The sequence below is a fragment of the Scyliorhinus torazame genome, chromosome 16 (assembly GCF_047496885.1).
Source record: "Scyliorhinus torazame isolate Kashiwa2021f chromosome 16, sScyTor2.1, whole genome shotgun sequence".
In the NCBI taxonomy this organism is placed as follows: Eukaryota; Metazoa; Chordata; class Chondrichthyes; order Carcharhiniformes; family Scyliorhinidae; genus Scyliorhinus; species Scyliorhinus torazame.
The window spans coordinates 57307036-57323470 of record NC_092722.1 but is presented as its reverse complement, the minus strand read 5'-3'; the positions used below and the strand labels follow the sequence as shown (position 1 = coordinate 57323470).

At 55.0% G+C, this 16435-nt stretch overlaps 1 protein-coding gene across 3 annotated transcripts in view; it reads left to right on the top strand.

Moving 5' to 3' along the window:
* Nucleotides 1-4364: 4364 nt before the first annotated feature.
* Nucleotides 4365-16435, top strand: part of hp1bp3 (heterochromatin protein 1, binding protein 3) — a 33598-nt gene continuing 21527 nt past the window's right edge. Inside the window, exons 1-3 of one of the 3 annotated variants that reach the window (XM_072478512.1) lie at nucleotides 4365-4518; nucleotides 13388-13478; nucleotides 15819-15963. In XM_072478512.1, coding sequence (XP_072334613.1) covers nucleotides 4408-4518; nucleotides 13388-13478; nucleotides 15819-15963 — 347 coding nt within the window. In that variant the 5' untranslated portion in view covers nucleotides 4365-4407. Of the gene's footprint in view, nucleotides 4530-4573; nucleotides 4707-13387; nucleotides 13479-15818; nucleotides 15964-16435 lie in introns of those variants that run through there. The other 2 variants (XM_072478513.1, XM_072478514.1) reach the window with 2 other exon arrangements.

Below are 16435 nucleotides of genomic sequence, written 5' to 3'. Positions count from 1 at the left end.
ACAGTCTAAGGCAAATAATCATAATGATTATTTATGAGACGTTTCTTCACTAAGAGGGTTGTAAATCTTTGGAATTCTCAACTCCAGAGGGTTGTGGATGCTCCCATCCTTAAATAGGCAGAGATGATGTGGAGATGCCGGCGTTGGACTGGGGTGGGCACAGTAAGAAGTCTTACAACACCAGGATAAAGTCCAACTGGTTTGTTTTGTGTCACTAGCTTTTGGAGCGCAGCTCCTTCCCCAGGTGAATCATTCTCCAGGTCTTCCAGAGTTCACAAGGTAAAGACTGAGTATTGAACTGTCGAGAAGCCGTTTAAGGTAACTTGATGTTTGGGCTAAAATGCACCCACTGTTAAATCAGGAGATCTTAAACAACAGAAAAGTGGATTTGGGGTTGAGGGAGAAGGGGTTGAGGGAGAGTAATGACCATGAATGAGCCAACAGGGTGAGGATCTCTCAGGAAGACAAATTTCCAAGAGCCATCTTTAATCAAATATTTGACATCTTGTGCATTTCCATAAGGCAAAGTAGGCCATTCGGCCCATTGAGTTTGCTCCACAATTCAATGAGATCATGGCTGATCTGATGTGATAATTCTAATCTCCATTTTCCTACCTTATCCCCATAACCCTTACTGATTAAAACTCTGTCTATCTCAGCCTTCAACATACTTAATGATACAGCTCTCTGCAGTAAACCAATTTCACAGATTCACTACCCCACAGAGAAGAAATTCCTCCTCATCTCTGACTTAAATGGGTGACCCCTTACTCTAAGATTATGCCCTCTTGTCCTCAACTTTCCCATAAAGGGAAACAACCTCTCAACTTCTCACCTGTCAAGCCCACTGAGAATCCTATTTGTCTTAATAAGGTCACCTCTCATTCAACTAAACTCCAATAAGTACAGGCCCAATCTACTCAACATTTCCTCACAGGAAAATCCCTCCATAATGGAATCAACCTAACATTCCAGATGTGGTCTAACTAATGCCTTGTGTAGTTTTAGCAAGACTTTCCTATTTTTATATTCCATTCCTGTTGAAACCAAGGCCAACATTCCATTTTCTTATTATCTGCTGAACTTGCATGCTGACAATGATTTGTGCATGAGAACCCCCAAATCCCTCTGTGCTGCAGCTTTCTGCAGACCTTCTCCATTTAAATAATATTCAGCTCCTTTATTCTTCCTATTAAAGTACATAACTTCACATTTTCCTACATTATATTTCACGTGTCAGGTTTTTGCTCACTCACTTAACCTGGAGTTTGCACTTTCTCCCAGTGTCTGTGTTCTCCGGGTGCTCCGGTTTCCTCTCTCAGTCCAAAGGTGTGCAGGTTAGGAAGATTGGTCATGAGCACTGCGTGGGGCCGTGCTAAATTGCCCCTTAGATTCCAAAAGATTAGGTGGGGTTACTGGGTTAAGAGGAAAGGTTGGAGGCGTGGGCTTAAGTTGGGTGCTCTTTCCAAGGGCTGGTGTAGGGATTCTATTCTGTCTATATCCTTCTGTAGACTTTGTGTTACCCTCATCACTTGCCTTCCCATCTATTTTTGTGTAATCCACAAACCTAGTGATTGCAGTCACTTCCCTCTTCCAAGTCATTTAATGATTGTGGCCCCAGCACTGATCCCTGTGGCACTCCACTAGTTACAAGTTCCAATCCTGAAAATGCCCCTCTTATCCCAGCTCTGTTTTCTATCAGTTAACCAATCCTTTATCCATGCTCTTATTTTATTATGTAGCTTTTTCTGCGGTGCCTTATCAAACAGTTTTTGAATATCACAATTTAACTGCCCTAAGTTTCCTCAGCCCAAGCGCTGGCTTTTACTTTCGTCCTTTAAGACATTCCTTCGAATTTCCCTTTTTGGCCAAGCTTTTAAAAAATATATTTTTATTGAAAACTTTTTCATGATAACAAAATAACACAATTATATAATAGAAAACAGAAGCTTCAAGTTACACTATAAAAAGAGCACAATCAGTATTCAAAAACACATCCAACCTTAACCCAACATTAAACTAAAATCCCTTAAACAACTGATGGTGACTAACTCTTTAAAAAAGGAAATGAGTGGCTGTCATCTTAGCTAGAACCCTTCAACCGATCCCCTTCATGGTGTACTTGACCTTCTCCAAATATAGGAACTCATAGGATCATCCAACCAGGCTGGGGTACTGTGCGGAGTGGAAGACTTGACCAATCTTTTATGTGGCAAGGTGTCATACTTTGTTTCTTAAATGCTCCTGTGGAGCACCTTGGGATGTTTAATTATATTGAAGGTGCTATATAGATTGTTGTTGTAAAACATTTCTATTTGGTAATTGTATTCATGTTGTCTATTAATAGTGTAACATCTGAAGAGCCGGGAGTGCAGGAGGCGAGAGAGGCTGACGTGTTGGCCTTTGCGTCCCTAGTAGCCCGGCGCAGGATATTGTTAATGTGGAAGGAAGCCAAACCCCCGGGTGTGGAGACCTGGATAAACGACATGGCAGGGTTTATAAAGTTAGAACGGATTAAGTTTGTGTTAAGGGGTTCGGCTCAGGGGTTCACCAGGCGGTGGCAACCGTTCGTCGATTACCTCACAGAAAGATAGAGGGAATGGAAAAGAAGTAGACAACAGCAGCAACCCAGGGGGGAGGGGAGAGGAATTGGACGGACTCTCAGGGATGTTATTGTATATGTATAGGTATTTGTTATAGGTAATTGTATATTGGATTGTATTTTTGGAGAGTATTTATTTTGGACAAGGCAGTTGCCATTCAGTTTTGTTTTTGTTTATATATTATTTATTTATTTGTTTAAAACTGGCCACTGTTATTTATATTGCTTTATTGTTGTGTAAAAGAAACACTACGTATTGTTATGTTTGGCCAAAAATTTTGAATAAAATATATATATTTTTTAAAATAGTGTAACATCTCACAAGGATGCAGAAGTGATCCCCACCAAATATTCTTCATATTTCATAACGATTAAATGACAATTCTTAAATAGCGGGGTTTAAAATCAAGCCCGATGAACTATTAATTCAGTTTTATTTGTGTCATTAAAATCTCCCTCAACAAATTTATTTTAAACCTCTTTTCAAAAAAATGCAGATTTGAGAACACCTGGGTGATTTGCTATTTAATTTTTTTGCAGAAATATACTTTATTTATAAAATGTCTAAAAGAACATTACAAACCTTTCAAAATGGCCATTATGGTGCCATAATATTCAGGTTTCCTACATCGAATATGTTATAATAGGTGCTTCAATACAATCGAATGAACATGACAGATATTTCAAAACGGTCATTACAAAACGTGCAGTGGTAGCACTGCTGCGTCACGGCGCCGAGGACCCAGGTTCAATCCCAGCCCCGGGTTAGTCCGTGTGGAGTTTGCACGTTCTGGCCGTGTCTTGGTGGGTTTCACCCCACAACCCAAAGGTGTGCCAGGTTAGGTGGATTGTCCACGCTAAACTGCACCTTAATTGGAAAAAAAAACAATTGGATATTCTAAATTTATTTTTTTAGTGGTATTTACGTTGTCGACCGAGGGTAGTATTGCAGTTTGAGGCGCTTCAATACAATTGTGATATAGGTTATACTTAATTGGCGCATGTGCCTACTCTTGTTTTGTTAAACCATGTCCTGAAAAGATGCACTGGCCGCTGTGTCGGAGGAAGTGTGGATGTGCTGACCGTTTAATTGGATGTTTTGAATGTAAACTGTGCGAGCTGATAGGCTGGCGATGAAGCAGTTGGAGCTGCTGCTTTGTTTACAATGAACAAACGCCACCCCCTGCCTCAGATTGGCTGCTCAAACTCTCCTCTTTTAAATGAGATAAATTCGAGCCAGGATGGAACAAACTGTTTCATGAAGTTAGTGTTTTACAAAAATTGAAAACAGGCTCCGGAGTGTGAGGTTCCTGATCTTGAGTGAAAGCAGCCTGCTCCCATTCCCTACGGCAGATCCGAAACTCCGTTTCTTGTTTGCCGCCGATCTTAACATTTACCGCGAAGAAAATGACATGCTTCATGTGACCTAAAGCGAATAAGCTTTCAAACAAAAACCCAAACGCCACGCAATTTGAAAATAGTGCGCCATTTTGGTTGGGGGCAAAATAAGCCTCTTCCCTACCTGTGGAAGTGATAAACACTGCCTCACCGCCATCTTTGTGCGGGGCACAATCCCGTTGTACGTGAGAGTAGCAATGGCTGTCGGCTGCCATCTTGGTGAGGGGAACCCCCTCCCCCGGATGCCATCCTGCTGAGGTCAAAAATTAAATAAACGGTCGTTGCAAAAACACGCGGACTTTTTTTTTAAGTAGGAAGCTGTTTGGAAGCCTTCAGATTGCCCGCCGGGTGGATACCGCGCCACGTGTATGGTTTTGAATTTTGGAACAGGTTTTGTTTTTGTTTGAATGTGTCGCGCGCGCACTGTCCGTTGGGTGACGGTGCTTCCGGTCGAGGGAAAGAGGCGGTGGAGCGGGAGCAGCAGCCGGAGAGTCTGTGAGAGAGAAAAAGACAGAAAGGTAGGAGAAAGGTGAGGCACAGATACTCCGACACTGCCGCCACAAGGCCACTGCCTCAGTTGTAACCTCGGGCGATCCGCAGGGTCCCCGGGTCGCTCAGACCCCAATGTTATTCTGGCAGCGCCATTTTGTGGTTGGGATTTTTTGAAATCTCGGGGCTCCATCGCCCTCCTCGCCAATTGTTTAAAGTAAGTGGGGAAGAATAGGGTGCGTTGTGCTGAAGACCCTGTGCACAGATGTGCCCAGGTGTGTTGCTGAAAGGTTTACGGTGTGGGGGAGTTTGTGACCAGTTTGTGCTTGAATGAACGCGTTTGTTTGTTTGCTTTTGTCGAGGAGGAATGGGACTGAGCATGCGCCACTCGCAGGGATCTGGGAGGGAAACCCCACTTGGTTACCCCCCACACACACAAACACTCCCCAACCCCTTCCACATCACTACAGACGCCCCCTAAACTCTTGCCCCTACCCCCCACACTTCCCCCCCGAGCCCCCCCCAACACTTCTTCCCCCCCTAGCCCCTGACACTTTCCCCCCCCCAAGCCCCCGGCGCTTTCCCCCCAAGCCCCCGACGCTTTCCCCCCAGCCCCCGACGCTTTCCCCCCTAGCCCCCGACGCTTTCCCCCCTAGCCCCCGACGCTTTCCCCCCTAGCCCCCGACGCTTTCCCCCCTAGCCCCCCGACGCTTTCCCCCCTAGCCCCCCGACGCTTTCCCCCCTAGCCCCCTGACACTTTCCCCCCTAGCACCCCGACACTTTCCCCCCTAGCCCCCCGACACTTTCCCCCCTAGCCCCCCGACACTTTCCCCCCTAGCCCCCCGACACTTTCCCCCCTAGCCCCCCGACACTTTCCCCCCTAGCCCCCCGACACTTTCCCCCCTAGCCCCCCGACACTTTCCCCCCTAGCCCCCCGACACTTTCCCCCCTAGCCCCCCGACACTTTCCCCCCTAGCCCCCCGACACTTTCCCCCCTAGCCCCCCGACACTTTCCCCCCTAGCCCCCCGACACTTTCCCCCCTAGCCCCCCGACACTTTCCCCCCTAGCCCCCCGACACTTTCCCCCCTAGCCCCCCGACACTTTCCCCCCTAGCCCCCCGACACTTTCCCCCCTAGCCCCCCGACACTTTCCCCCCTAGCCCCCCGACACTTTCCCCCCTAGCCCCCCGACACTTTCCCCCCTAGCCCCCCGACACTTTCCCCCCTAGCCCCCCGACACTTTCCCCCCTAGCCCCCCGACACTTTCCCCCCTAGCCCCCCGACACTTTCCCCCCTAGCCCCCCGACACTTTCCCCCCGAGCCCCCCGACACTTTCCCCCCTAGCCCCCCGACACTTTCCCCCCTAGCCCCCCGACACTTTCCCCCCTAGCCCCCCGACACTTTCCCCCCTAGCCCCCCGACACTTTCCCCCCTAGCCCCCCGACACTTTCCCCCCTAGCCCCCCGACACTTTCCCCCCTAGCCCCCCGACACTTTCCCCCCTAGCCCCCCGACACTTTCCCCCCTAGCCCCCCGACACTTTCCCCCCTAGCCCCCCGACACTTTCCCCCCTAGCCCCCCGACACTTTCCCCCCTAGCCCCCCGACACTTTCCCCCCTAGCCCCCCGACACTTTCCCCCCTAGCCCCCCGACACTTTCCCCCCTAGCCCCCCGACACTTTCCCCCCTAGCCCCCCGACACTTTCCCCCCTAGCCCCCCGACACTTTCCCCCCTAGCCCCCCGACACTTTCCCCCCTAGCCCCCCGACACTTTCCCCCCTAGCCCCCCGACACTTTCCCCCCTAGCCCCCCGACACTTTCCCCCCTAGCCCCCGACACTTTCCCCCCTAGCCCCCGACACTTTCCCCCCTAGCCCCCCGACACTTTCCCCCCTAGCCCCCCGACACTTTCCCCCCTAGCCCCCCGACACTTTCCCCCCTAGCCCCCCGACACTTTCCCCCCTAGCCCCCCGACACTTTCCCCCCTAGCCCCCCGACACTTTCCCCCCTAGCCCCCCGACACTTTCCCCCCTAGCCCCCCGACACTTTCCCCCCTAGCCCCCCGACACTTCCCCCCTAGCCCCCCGACACTTTCCCCCCTAGCCCCCCGACACTTTCCCCCCTAGCCCCCCGACACTTTCCCCCCTAGCCCCCCGACACTTTCCCCCCTAGCCCCCCGACACTTTCCCCCCAAGCCCCCCGACACTTTCCCCCCAAGCCCCCCGACACTTTCCCCCCAAGCCCCCCGACACTTTCCCCCCAAGCCCCCCGACACTTTCCCCCCTAGCCCCCCGACACTTCCCCCCCTAGCCCCCCGACACTTTCCCCCCTAGCCCCCCGACACTTTCCCCCCTAGCCCCCCGACACTTTCCCCCCTAGCCCCCCGACACTTTCCCCCCTAGCCCCCCGACACTTTCCCCCCTAGCCCCCCGACACTTTCCCCCCTAGCCCCCCGAGCCCCCCCGACACTTTCCCCCCGACACTTTCCCCCCGAGCCCCCCGACACTTTCCCCCCGAGCCCCCCGACACTTTCCCCCCGAGCCCCCCGACACTTTCCCCCCGAGCCCCCCGACACTTTCCCCCCGAGCCCCCCGACACTTTCCCCCCGAGCCCCCCGACACTTTCCCCCCGAGCCCCCCGACACTTTCCCCCCGAGCCCCCCGACACTTTCCCCCCGAGCCCCCCGACACTTTCCCCCCGAGCCCCCCGACACTTTCCCCCCGAGCCCCCCGACACTTTCCCCCCGAGCCCCCCGACACTTTCCCCCCGAGCCCCCCGACACTTCCCCCCCCGAGCCCCCCCGACACTTCCCCCCCGAGCCCCCCGACACTTTCCCCCCGAGCCCCCCGACACTTTCCCCCCGAGCCCCCCGACACTTTCCCCCCGAGCCCCCCGACACTTTCCCCCCGAGCCCCCCGACACTTTCCCCCCGAGCCCCCCGACACTTTCCCCCCGAGCCCCCCGACACTTTCCCCCCGAGCCCCCCGACACTTTCCCCCCGTGCCCCCCGACACTTTCCCCCCGAGCCCCCCGACACTTTCCCCCCGAGCCCCCCGACACTTTCCCCCCGAGCCCCCCGACACTTTCCCCCCGAGCCCCCCGACACTTTCCCCCCGAGCCCCCCGACACTTTCCCCCCGAGCCCCCCGACACTTTCCCCCCGAGCCCCCCGACACTTTCCCCCCGAGCCCCCCGACACTTTCCCCCCGAGCCCCCCGACACTTTCCCCCCGAGCCCCCCGACACTTTCCCCCCGAGCCCCCCGACACTTTCCCCCCGAGCCCCCCGACACTTTCCCCCCGAGCCCCCCGACACTTTCCCCCCGAGCCCCCCGACACTTTCCCCCCGAGCCCCCCGACACTTTCCCCCCGAGCCCCCCGACACTTTCCCCCCGAGCCCCCCGACACTTTCCCCCCGAGCCCCCCGACACTTTCCCCCCGAGCCCCCCGACACTTTCCCCCCGAGCCCCCCGACACTTTCCCCCCGAGCCCCCCGACACTTTCCCCCCGAGCCCCCCGACACTTTCCCCCCGAGCCCCCCGACACTTTCCCCCCGAGCCCCCCGACACTTTCCCCCCGAGCCCCCCGACACTTTCCCCCCGAGCCCCCCGACACTTTCCCCCCGAGCCCCCCGACACTTTCCCCCCGAGCCCCCCGACACTTTCCCCCCGAGCCCCCCGACACTTTCCCCCCGAGCCCCCCGACACTTTCCCCCCGAGCCCCCCGACACTTTCCCCCCGAGCCCCCCGACACTTTCCCCCCGAGCCCCCCGACACTTTCCCCCCGAGCCCCCCGACACTTTCCCCCCGAGCCCCCCGACACTTTCCCCCCGAGCCCCCCGACACTTTCCCCCCGAGCCCCCCGACACTTTCCCCCCGAGCCCCCCGACACTTTCCCCCCGAGCCCCCCGACACTTTCCCCCCGAGCCCCCCGACACTTTCCCCCCGAGCCCCCCGACACTTTCCCCCCGAGCCCCCCGACACTTTCCCCCCGAGCCCCCCGACACTTTCCCCCCGAGCCCCCCGACACTTTCCCCCCGAGCCCCCCGACACTTTCCCCCCGAGCCCCCCGACACTTGCCCCCCGAGCCCCCCGACACGAGCCCCCCGAGCCCCCCGACACGAGCCCCCCGACACTTGCCCCCCGAGCCCCCCGACACTTGCCCCCCGAGCCCCCCGACACTTGCCCCCCGACACTTGCCCCCCGACGCTTTCCCCCCGAGCCCCCCGACGCTTTCCGCCCGAGCCCCCCGACGCTTTCCCCCCGAGCCCCCCGACACTTTCCCCCCGACACTTTCCCCCCGAGCCCCCCGACACTTTCCCCCCGAGCCCCCCGACACTTTCCCCCCGAGCCCCCCGACACTTTCCCCCCGAGCCCCCCGACACTTTCCCCCCGAGCCCCCCGACACTTTCCCCCCGAGCCCCCCGACACTTTCCCCCCGAGCCCCCCGACACTTTCCCCCCGAGCCCCCCGACACTTTCCCCCCGACACTTTCCCCCCGAGCCCCCCGACACTTTCCCCCCCGAGCCCCCCGACACTTTCCTCCCCGAGCCCCCCGACACTTTCCCCCCGAGCCCCCCGACACTTTCCCCCCCGAGCCCCCCGACACTTTCCCCCCGAGCCCCCCGACACTTTCCCCCCGAGCCCCCCGACACTTTCCCCCCGAGCCCCCCGACACTTTCCCCCCGAGCCCCCCGACACTTTCCCCCCGAGCCCCCCGACACTTTCCCCCCGAGCCCCCCGACACTTTCCCCCCGAGCCCCCCGACACTTTCCCCCCGAGCCCCCCGACACTTTCCCCCCGAGCCCCCCGACACTTTCCCCCCGAGCCCCCCGACCCTTTCCCCCCGAGCCCCCCGACCCTTTCCCCCCGAGCCCCCCGACCCTTTCCCCCCGAGCCCCCCGACCCTTTCCCCCCGAGCCCCCCGACCCTTTCCCCCCGAGCCCCCCGACCCTTTCCCCCCGAGCCCCCCGACCCTTTCCCCCCGAGCCCCCCGACCCTTTCCCCCCGAGCCCCCCGACCCTTTCCCCCCGAGCCCCCCGACCCTTTCCCCCCGACCCTTTCCCCCCGAGCCCCCCGACCCTTTCCCCCCGAGCCCCCCGACCCTTTCCCCCCGAGCCCCCCGACCCTTTCCCCCCGAGCCCCCCGACCCTTTCCCCCCGAGCCCCCCGACCCTTTCCCCCCGAGCCCCCCGACCCTTTCCCCCCGAGCCCCCCGACCCTTTCCCCCCGAGCCCCCCGACCCTTTCCCCCCGAGCCCCCCGACCCTTGCCCCCCGAGCCCCCCGACCCTTGCCCCCCGAGCCCCCCGACCCTTGCCCCCCGAGCCCCCCGACCCTTGCCCCCCGAGCCCCCCGACCCTTGCCCCCCGAGCCCCCCGACCCTTGCCCCCCGAGCCCCCCGACCCTTGCCCCCCGAGCCCCCCGACCCTTGCCCCCCGAGCCCCCCGACCCTTGCCCCCCGAGCCCCCCGACCCTTGCCCCCCGAGCCCCCCGACCCTTGCCCCCCGAGCCCCCCGACCCTTGCCCCCCGAGCCCCCCGACCCTTGCCCCCCGAGCCCCCCGACCCTTGCCCCCCGACCCTTTCCCACCGAGCCCCCCGACCCTTTCCCCCCGACCCTTTCCCCCCGACCCTTTCCCCCCGACCCTTTCCCCCCGAGCCCCCCGACCCATTCCCCCCCGAGCCCCCCGACCCTTTCCCCCCGAGCCCCCGACCCTTTCCCCCCGAGCCTCCCGACCCTTTCCCCCCCTAGCCCCCCGACACACTTTCCCTTCCACACCCCCCATCACTCTTTCCCCTCTTCCCCCCCCCATCACTCTTTCCCCTCTTCCCCCCCCCCCGACACTCTTTTCCCTTCACCCTCCCCCCGACACTCTTTTCCCATCACCCTCCCCCCGACACTCTTTTCCCTTCACCCCCCCCCCCCCCCGGACACTCTTTCCCCTTCACCCCCCCCCCGACACACTTTCCCCTTCACCCCCCCCCGACACACTTTCCCCTTCACACCCCCCCGACACTCTTTGCCCTTCACCCCCCCCCCCCGACACTCTTTTCCCTTCACCCCCCGACACTCTTTGCCCTTCACCCCCCGACACTCTTTGCCCTTCACCCCCCGACACTCTTTCCCCTTCACCCCCCTGACTCGCTTTTCCCCTTCACCCCCCGACACTCTTTTCCCCTTCAACCCCCGACACTCTTTTCCCTTCCACCCCACCCCCCCGACACTCTTTTCCCTTCACCCCCCCCCCGACACTCTTTGCCCTTCACCCCCGACTCGCTTTTCCCCTTCACCCCCCGACACTCTTTTCCCCTTCAACCCCCGACACTCTTTTCCCTTCCCCACCCCCTGACACTCTTTTCCCTTCCACCCCCCCCCCCATCACTCTTTCCCCTCTTCCCCCCCCCCCGACACTCTCTTCCCTTCACCCCCCCCCGCCACTCTTTTCCCTTCACCCCCCCCCCCGCCACTCTTTTCCCTTCACCCCCCCCCGCCACTCTTTTCCCTTCACCCCCCCCCGACACTCTTTTCCCTTCACCCCCCCGACACTCTTTTCCCTTCACCCCCCCGACACTCTTTTCCCTTCACCCCCCCGACACTCTTTTCCCTTCACACACCCCCCCCCCCCCCCCCGACACTCTTTTCCCTTCACCCTCCCCCCGACACTGTTTTCCCTTCACCCCCCCCCCGACACTGTTTTCCCTTAACCCCCCCCGACACACTTTCCCCTTAACCCCCCCCCGACACACTTTCCCCTTCATCCCCCCGACACTCTTTGCCCTTCACCCCCCGACACTCTTTGCCCTTCACCCCCCGACACTCTTTCCCCTTCACCCCCGACACTCTTTCCCCTTCACCCCCGACACTCTTTCCCCTTCACCCCCGACTCGCTTTTCCCCTTCACCCCCCGACACTCCTTTCCCCTTCAACCCCCGACACTCTTTTCCCTTCCCCACCCCCCGACACTCTTTTCCCTTCCACCCCCCCCCCCCCCCGTCACTCTTTCCCCCCCCCCCGCCACTCTTTTCCCTTCACCCTCGACACTGTTTTCCCTTCACCCCCCCCCCCCCGACACTGTTTTCCCTTAACCCCCCCCGACACACTTTCCCCTTCACCCCCCCCCCCGACACTCTTTGCCCTTCACCCCCGACTCGCTTTTCCCCTTCACCCCCCGACACTCTTTTCCCCTTCAACCCCCGACACTCTTTTCCCTTCCCCACCCCCGACACTCTTTTCCCTTCCACCCCCCCCATCACTCTTTCCCCTCTTTCCCCCCCCCCCCGACATTCTCTTCCCTTCACCCCCCCCCCGCCACTCTTTTCCCTTCCCCCCCCCGACACACACTTCCCTTCACCCCCCCCCAACACTCTTTTCCCTTCACCCCCCCGACACTCTTTTCCCTTCACCCCCCCCCCCCCCCGACAGTCTTCTTCCTTCACCCCCCCGACACTGTTTTCCCTTAACCCCCCCCCCCCGACACTCTTTCCCCTTCAACCCCCGACACTCTTCCCTTCCCCCCCCCCCCCCCCCCCCGTCACTCTTTCCCCTTCCCATCCCCCCATAAAACTCATTCCCCTTCTAAACTCTTTCCCCTTCACCCCCACCCCCATTTTTTTGCAATGTCATAATTTCCAATCAGACTCTGCGTGCTGGGCCTCATCTGTGTGTGGTAACAAATATGTCCCTGTGTTATTTTTCATTAATATCTCAACTTGTAGATTTCATCCAAATTCCATATTCAGTCAGTGTGAAATCATTCTTAAATTTGTTCTTTGTAGTTACACTCGTGCACCTAAAAAGGCTTGATGCTCACCTTCAGTTGTGGAAATGTCCTGAAGAAACTAGGCAAACCTGCCATTTAACTTCAATCTTACAAATCTAGGTTTTTGTAGGCTTTTGGAAAGGTCGATGCAAGTCCTATTGAATTGATAACTTAATCTAATTATCATGTCAAAAGACATTGCCATCATTGTACAGCTCAGTCTGACAATTGAGTCTTCAAATTAGATGTTTGATCTATTTTTGTTGGACAATGATGAAGCTGGGAAGTGATTTCATATTAGCTGATTTTTCAGTTAGTATTTCCATTGTTTGGCCATTTTTAAAATTGCTGTTCAGCCATAAAACTCCAGTTGAATTTCTCTGCTTGTTTACTGAAACTAGAAGTGTTGGATTTCTTGTCCAATAATATTTGGTGCACACTAACTCGCTAAACTGGGCAGTTGTGGTCTGCCAGCCCTTCTGTCATTTTATCACTTCCCTGCCCTTATTATTGGTAAATTTGTCAAGAGGGCTAGAATACAAGACTGGGGATGTACTTCTGAGGCTGTATGAGGCTCTGGTCAGACCCCATTTGGAGTATTGTGAGCAGTTTTGGGCCCCATATCTAAGGAAGGATGTGCTGGCCTTGGAAAGGGTCCAGAGGAGGTTCACAAGAATGACCCCTGGACTGAAGAACTTGTCATATGAGGAACGTTTGAGGACTCTGGGTCTATACTCGTTGGAGTTTAGAAGGATGAGCCGGGATCTTATTGAAACGTACATGATACTGTGAGGCCTGGATAGAGTGGACGTGGAGAGGATGTTTCCACTTGTAGGTAAAACTAGAACCAGAGGACACCATCTCAGATTAAAGGGACGATCCTTTAAAACAGAGATGAGGAGGAATCTTTTCAGCCAGAGGGTGGTGAATCTGTGGAATTCTTTGCTGTGGAGGCCAATTCACTGAGTGTCTTTAAGACAGAAATAGATAGGTTCTTGATTAATCAGGGGTTATGGGGAGAAGGCAGGAGAATGGGGATGAGAAAATATCAGCCACGATTGAATGGCGGAGCAGACTCGATGGGCCAAGTGCCCTAATTCTACTCCTATGTCTTATGGTCTTAATCTATCTTCTGTCTCTTTAACAGGTCATTGAGATTAGCATTGCAAACATGCCTATTCGAAGGAATGCAAGCCCTTCTGCACAGGAAACTCCTGTGAAAAACAAGCCTACTGCAGGTACAAGTTGCATTTAAATCTTGTTTCCAGCATAGTGATTACTGGTCTTTGCGCTCGCAAAGGAGGATGGTGCTGTTCCAGTAACTTTGGTGATTGATTGCATTACATATATATTATAAAGTATATGGTGTGGTGATATATTGTGTATGAGCATGGGTGCACAGAATATGGAGAGACATTATAAAATAAAGGGAGAAACTCGAAAGGAAGTGCAAAAAGAGAGGGACCTCTGTGTACGCGGGTGAGGGCTCAATTCAAAGACCAGGGTCGAAATGCACCACGGTGGAATTTCAATTCAGTTAGAATCTGTAATTAAAAGTCTAATGATGACCATGAAATCATTGTCAATTGTTTCTGGTTCATTAATGTCCTTTAGGAAAGAAATTCTGCCATCCTTACTTGGTCTGGCCTATGTGTGAATCCAGACCCAGAACAATGAAATGGCCTAGTCCTTGCCATTGCATCCAACCACTGCAAAGGCAATAAAAAGGAATGACACCGGATAGACCACCGGAAACAACATGGCAAACCAGCCCCTGTCGATTTGCAAAGTCCTCCTTACTAACATTTGGAGGTTTGCCAAAATTGGACGAGCTGTCTCATGGACAAGTCAAGCAATAGTCTGACATAGTCATACTCACTGAATCACATCTTGCAGATACAGTCCCAGACCTTCACTATCCCTGGGTATGTCCTGTCCCCTACCGGCAGGACAGACACAGCAGGGGTGGCAACGCAGTGGTATATAATCGGATGGGAGTTGCCCTGGGATTCCTCAACATTGACTCGGCCCCATAAGTTCTTGATGCATCAGGTCAAGCAAGGAATCACCGTGCTAATTATAGAGTCATAGAATCCCTACAGTGCACCGATCCTCCAAAAGAGCACCCTACCTAGGCTCCCGCCTTATCCCCATAACCCCACCTAACCATTACACATTAGGGGCTATTTAGCTTTGCCAATCCATCTAACCTGCATATCTTTGGACTGTGGGAGGAAGTCGGAGTACCTGGAGGAAACCCATGCAGAGAACGTGCAAACTCCAAGCAGTCACCCAAGATCGTAATTCAATTACCATGTATCGTCCCCCTAGAGCTAAGGAATCAGTACTGCACCTTGAATGCCAATTGGAGGAAGCACTGAGGAAGGCAAGGGTGCAGAATGTTCTGTGTGGGGGATTTCGATCACCAAGATGACTCCGGGGGGCGGGGGGGGGATTTACATTTAATTGAAGATGGAAGGTATATTGAGAGAGCAGTTAATAAAACATATATCTTGGACTTTATTAATAAAGACATTGGGTACAAGAGTAAGGAGGCCATGTTGAACTTGTATAAGACACTAATTAGGCCTCATTTGGGCTACTGCTCCCAGTTCTGGGTGCCATACTTGAGGAAGAATGTGCAGGCATTGGGGAGAATACAGAGGAACTTCACGTGAATGATCCCACAGATAAGCTGTAGGAGGAGAGATTGGAGAGGTAGGGTCAGTTTTTCTTGGAGAAAAGGCTGAGTGCAGACAAGATAAAGGTATTCAAATTCAAGATTCTGGGGGGAATGGGCAGGAAATAATGGGAAGCTAATCCCATTCGAGAGCATCAAGAACTGGAAGACACAAATTCAAAATAATTGGTTAAAGGAGTACAAGGGATGTGAGGAAACGTTTACCAATCAGAGGGTGGTTGAAGGCTGGAACAAACTTCTTGAGAGAGTGATGGAGGCAGGTTTGACCAAGGTATTTGAAAGGGGCTTGGATTGCTTGCTAGCTGAAAAAGTATGCACGGTTATGGGGATAATGCAGGTGAATGGGACAATCTAATGTTTTTTCTGAGCAAGTGCAGACTTGATGGGCCAAATGGCAGCCTCCTGCATGTAAAGATTCTGACATTAAGCTTTTGGTCACTGTCGATCCTCCAAATTTGTTTTTGGTGGGGGACCTGGCAGTGCTGGGTGCTTTCTAATGTTAAGGCACATACCTGGGCTGTCTCTGTTTTAAGATGACAGTTACCTGATCGTATCTGGTACAAATGTTATCTGGAATTATTAACTTCTACCAAGAAAGTGACCTAATTGGTATGTTAATGCAAGCAAGCAATAGGATGTTTCTTAATTCTCCACTAATAAATGGTTAAATTTCAACTGTGCCCCAACATTGGAAAGGAGGGGACCTTGCATTGGTTCTGCCCAACTGCGACTAAATGCTCTGGACTTAAATAAGTGGGTGTATGCCAATGGCAGTCTGAATTAGGGAAACTTAATTTTAGTTTGTTTTAGTGACCGACAGATACCATGCTCAGATTTCACATTCTTTTGGAATAATTGCCCTTCTTTCTACAATAAGATGCTGATGTGACTTCTGAAGAATCTGTGTCAGCAGAGGAGGAACCAGAAAACGACACTTCAGCCCCGGAGGAGGAAAAGAAAGAAGCGGAAAAAAGTGGGGATGAAGAGAAAGAAACAAAATCTTCAGAGGAGCCTAAAAAGGAGTAAGTGATTCTGTGGCAATTGAAAAATGTACAGATTCAAATTGTAATGGTAACATAATAGGCAATCTTTAAAAAAAAAAAAAAATCCAATTTAGCATGACCAATCTACCTACCCTCCACATCTTTGGGTTGTGGGGGTGAGACCCACGTAGACATGGGGAGAATGTGCAAGTCCACAAGGAATGCGACCTGGGGCTGGGATTGAACCCGGGTCCTCAGCACCGTGAGGCTGCAGTGCTAACCACTGCTCCACCGTGCTTTCCCCATAATAAGCAATCTCAGTAACTTGTTTTCACAGTGCAGACTGTTCACTGCTGCTGCCAGGATATGTTTCAGGTTTAACAGAAATGTCTTTATTTTTCAGTGTCTTCAGCTACAGCTTTACTTAATCCAACATTTTTGCAACAGCTCTGCTAATATATTCCTTCACATTCCTCTATCTAAATGAGTGTCTTGGGGTGAAAGCAAAAGA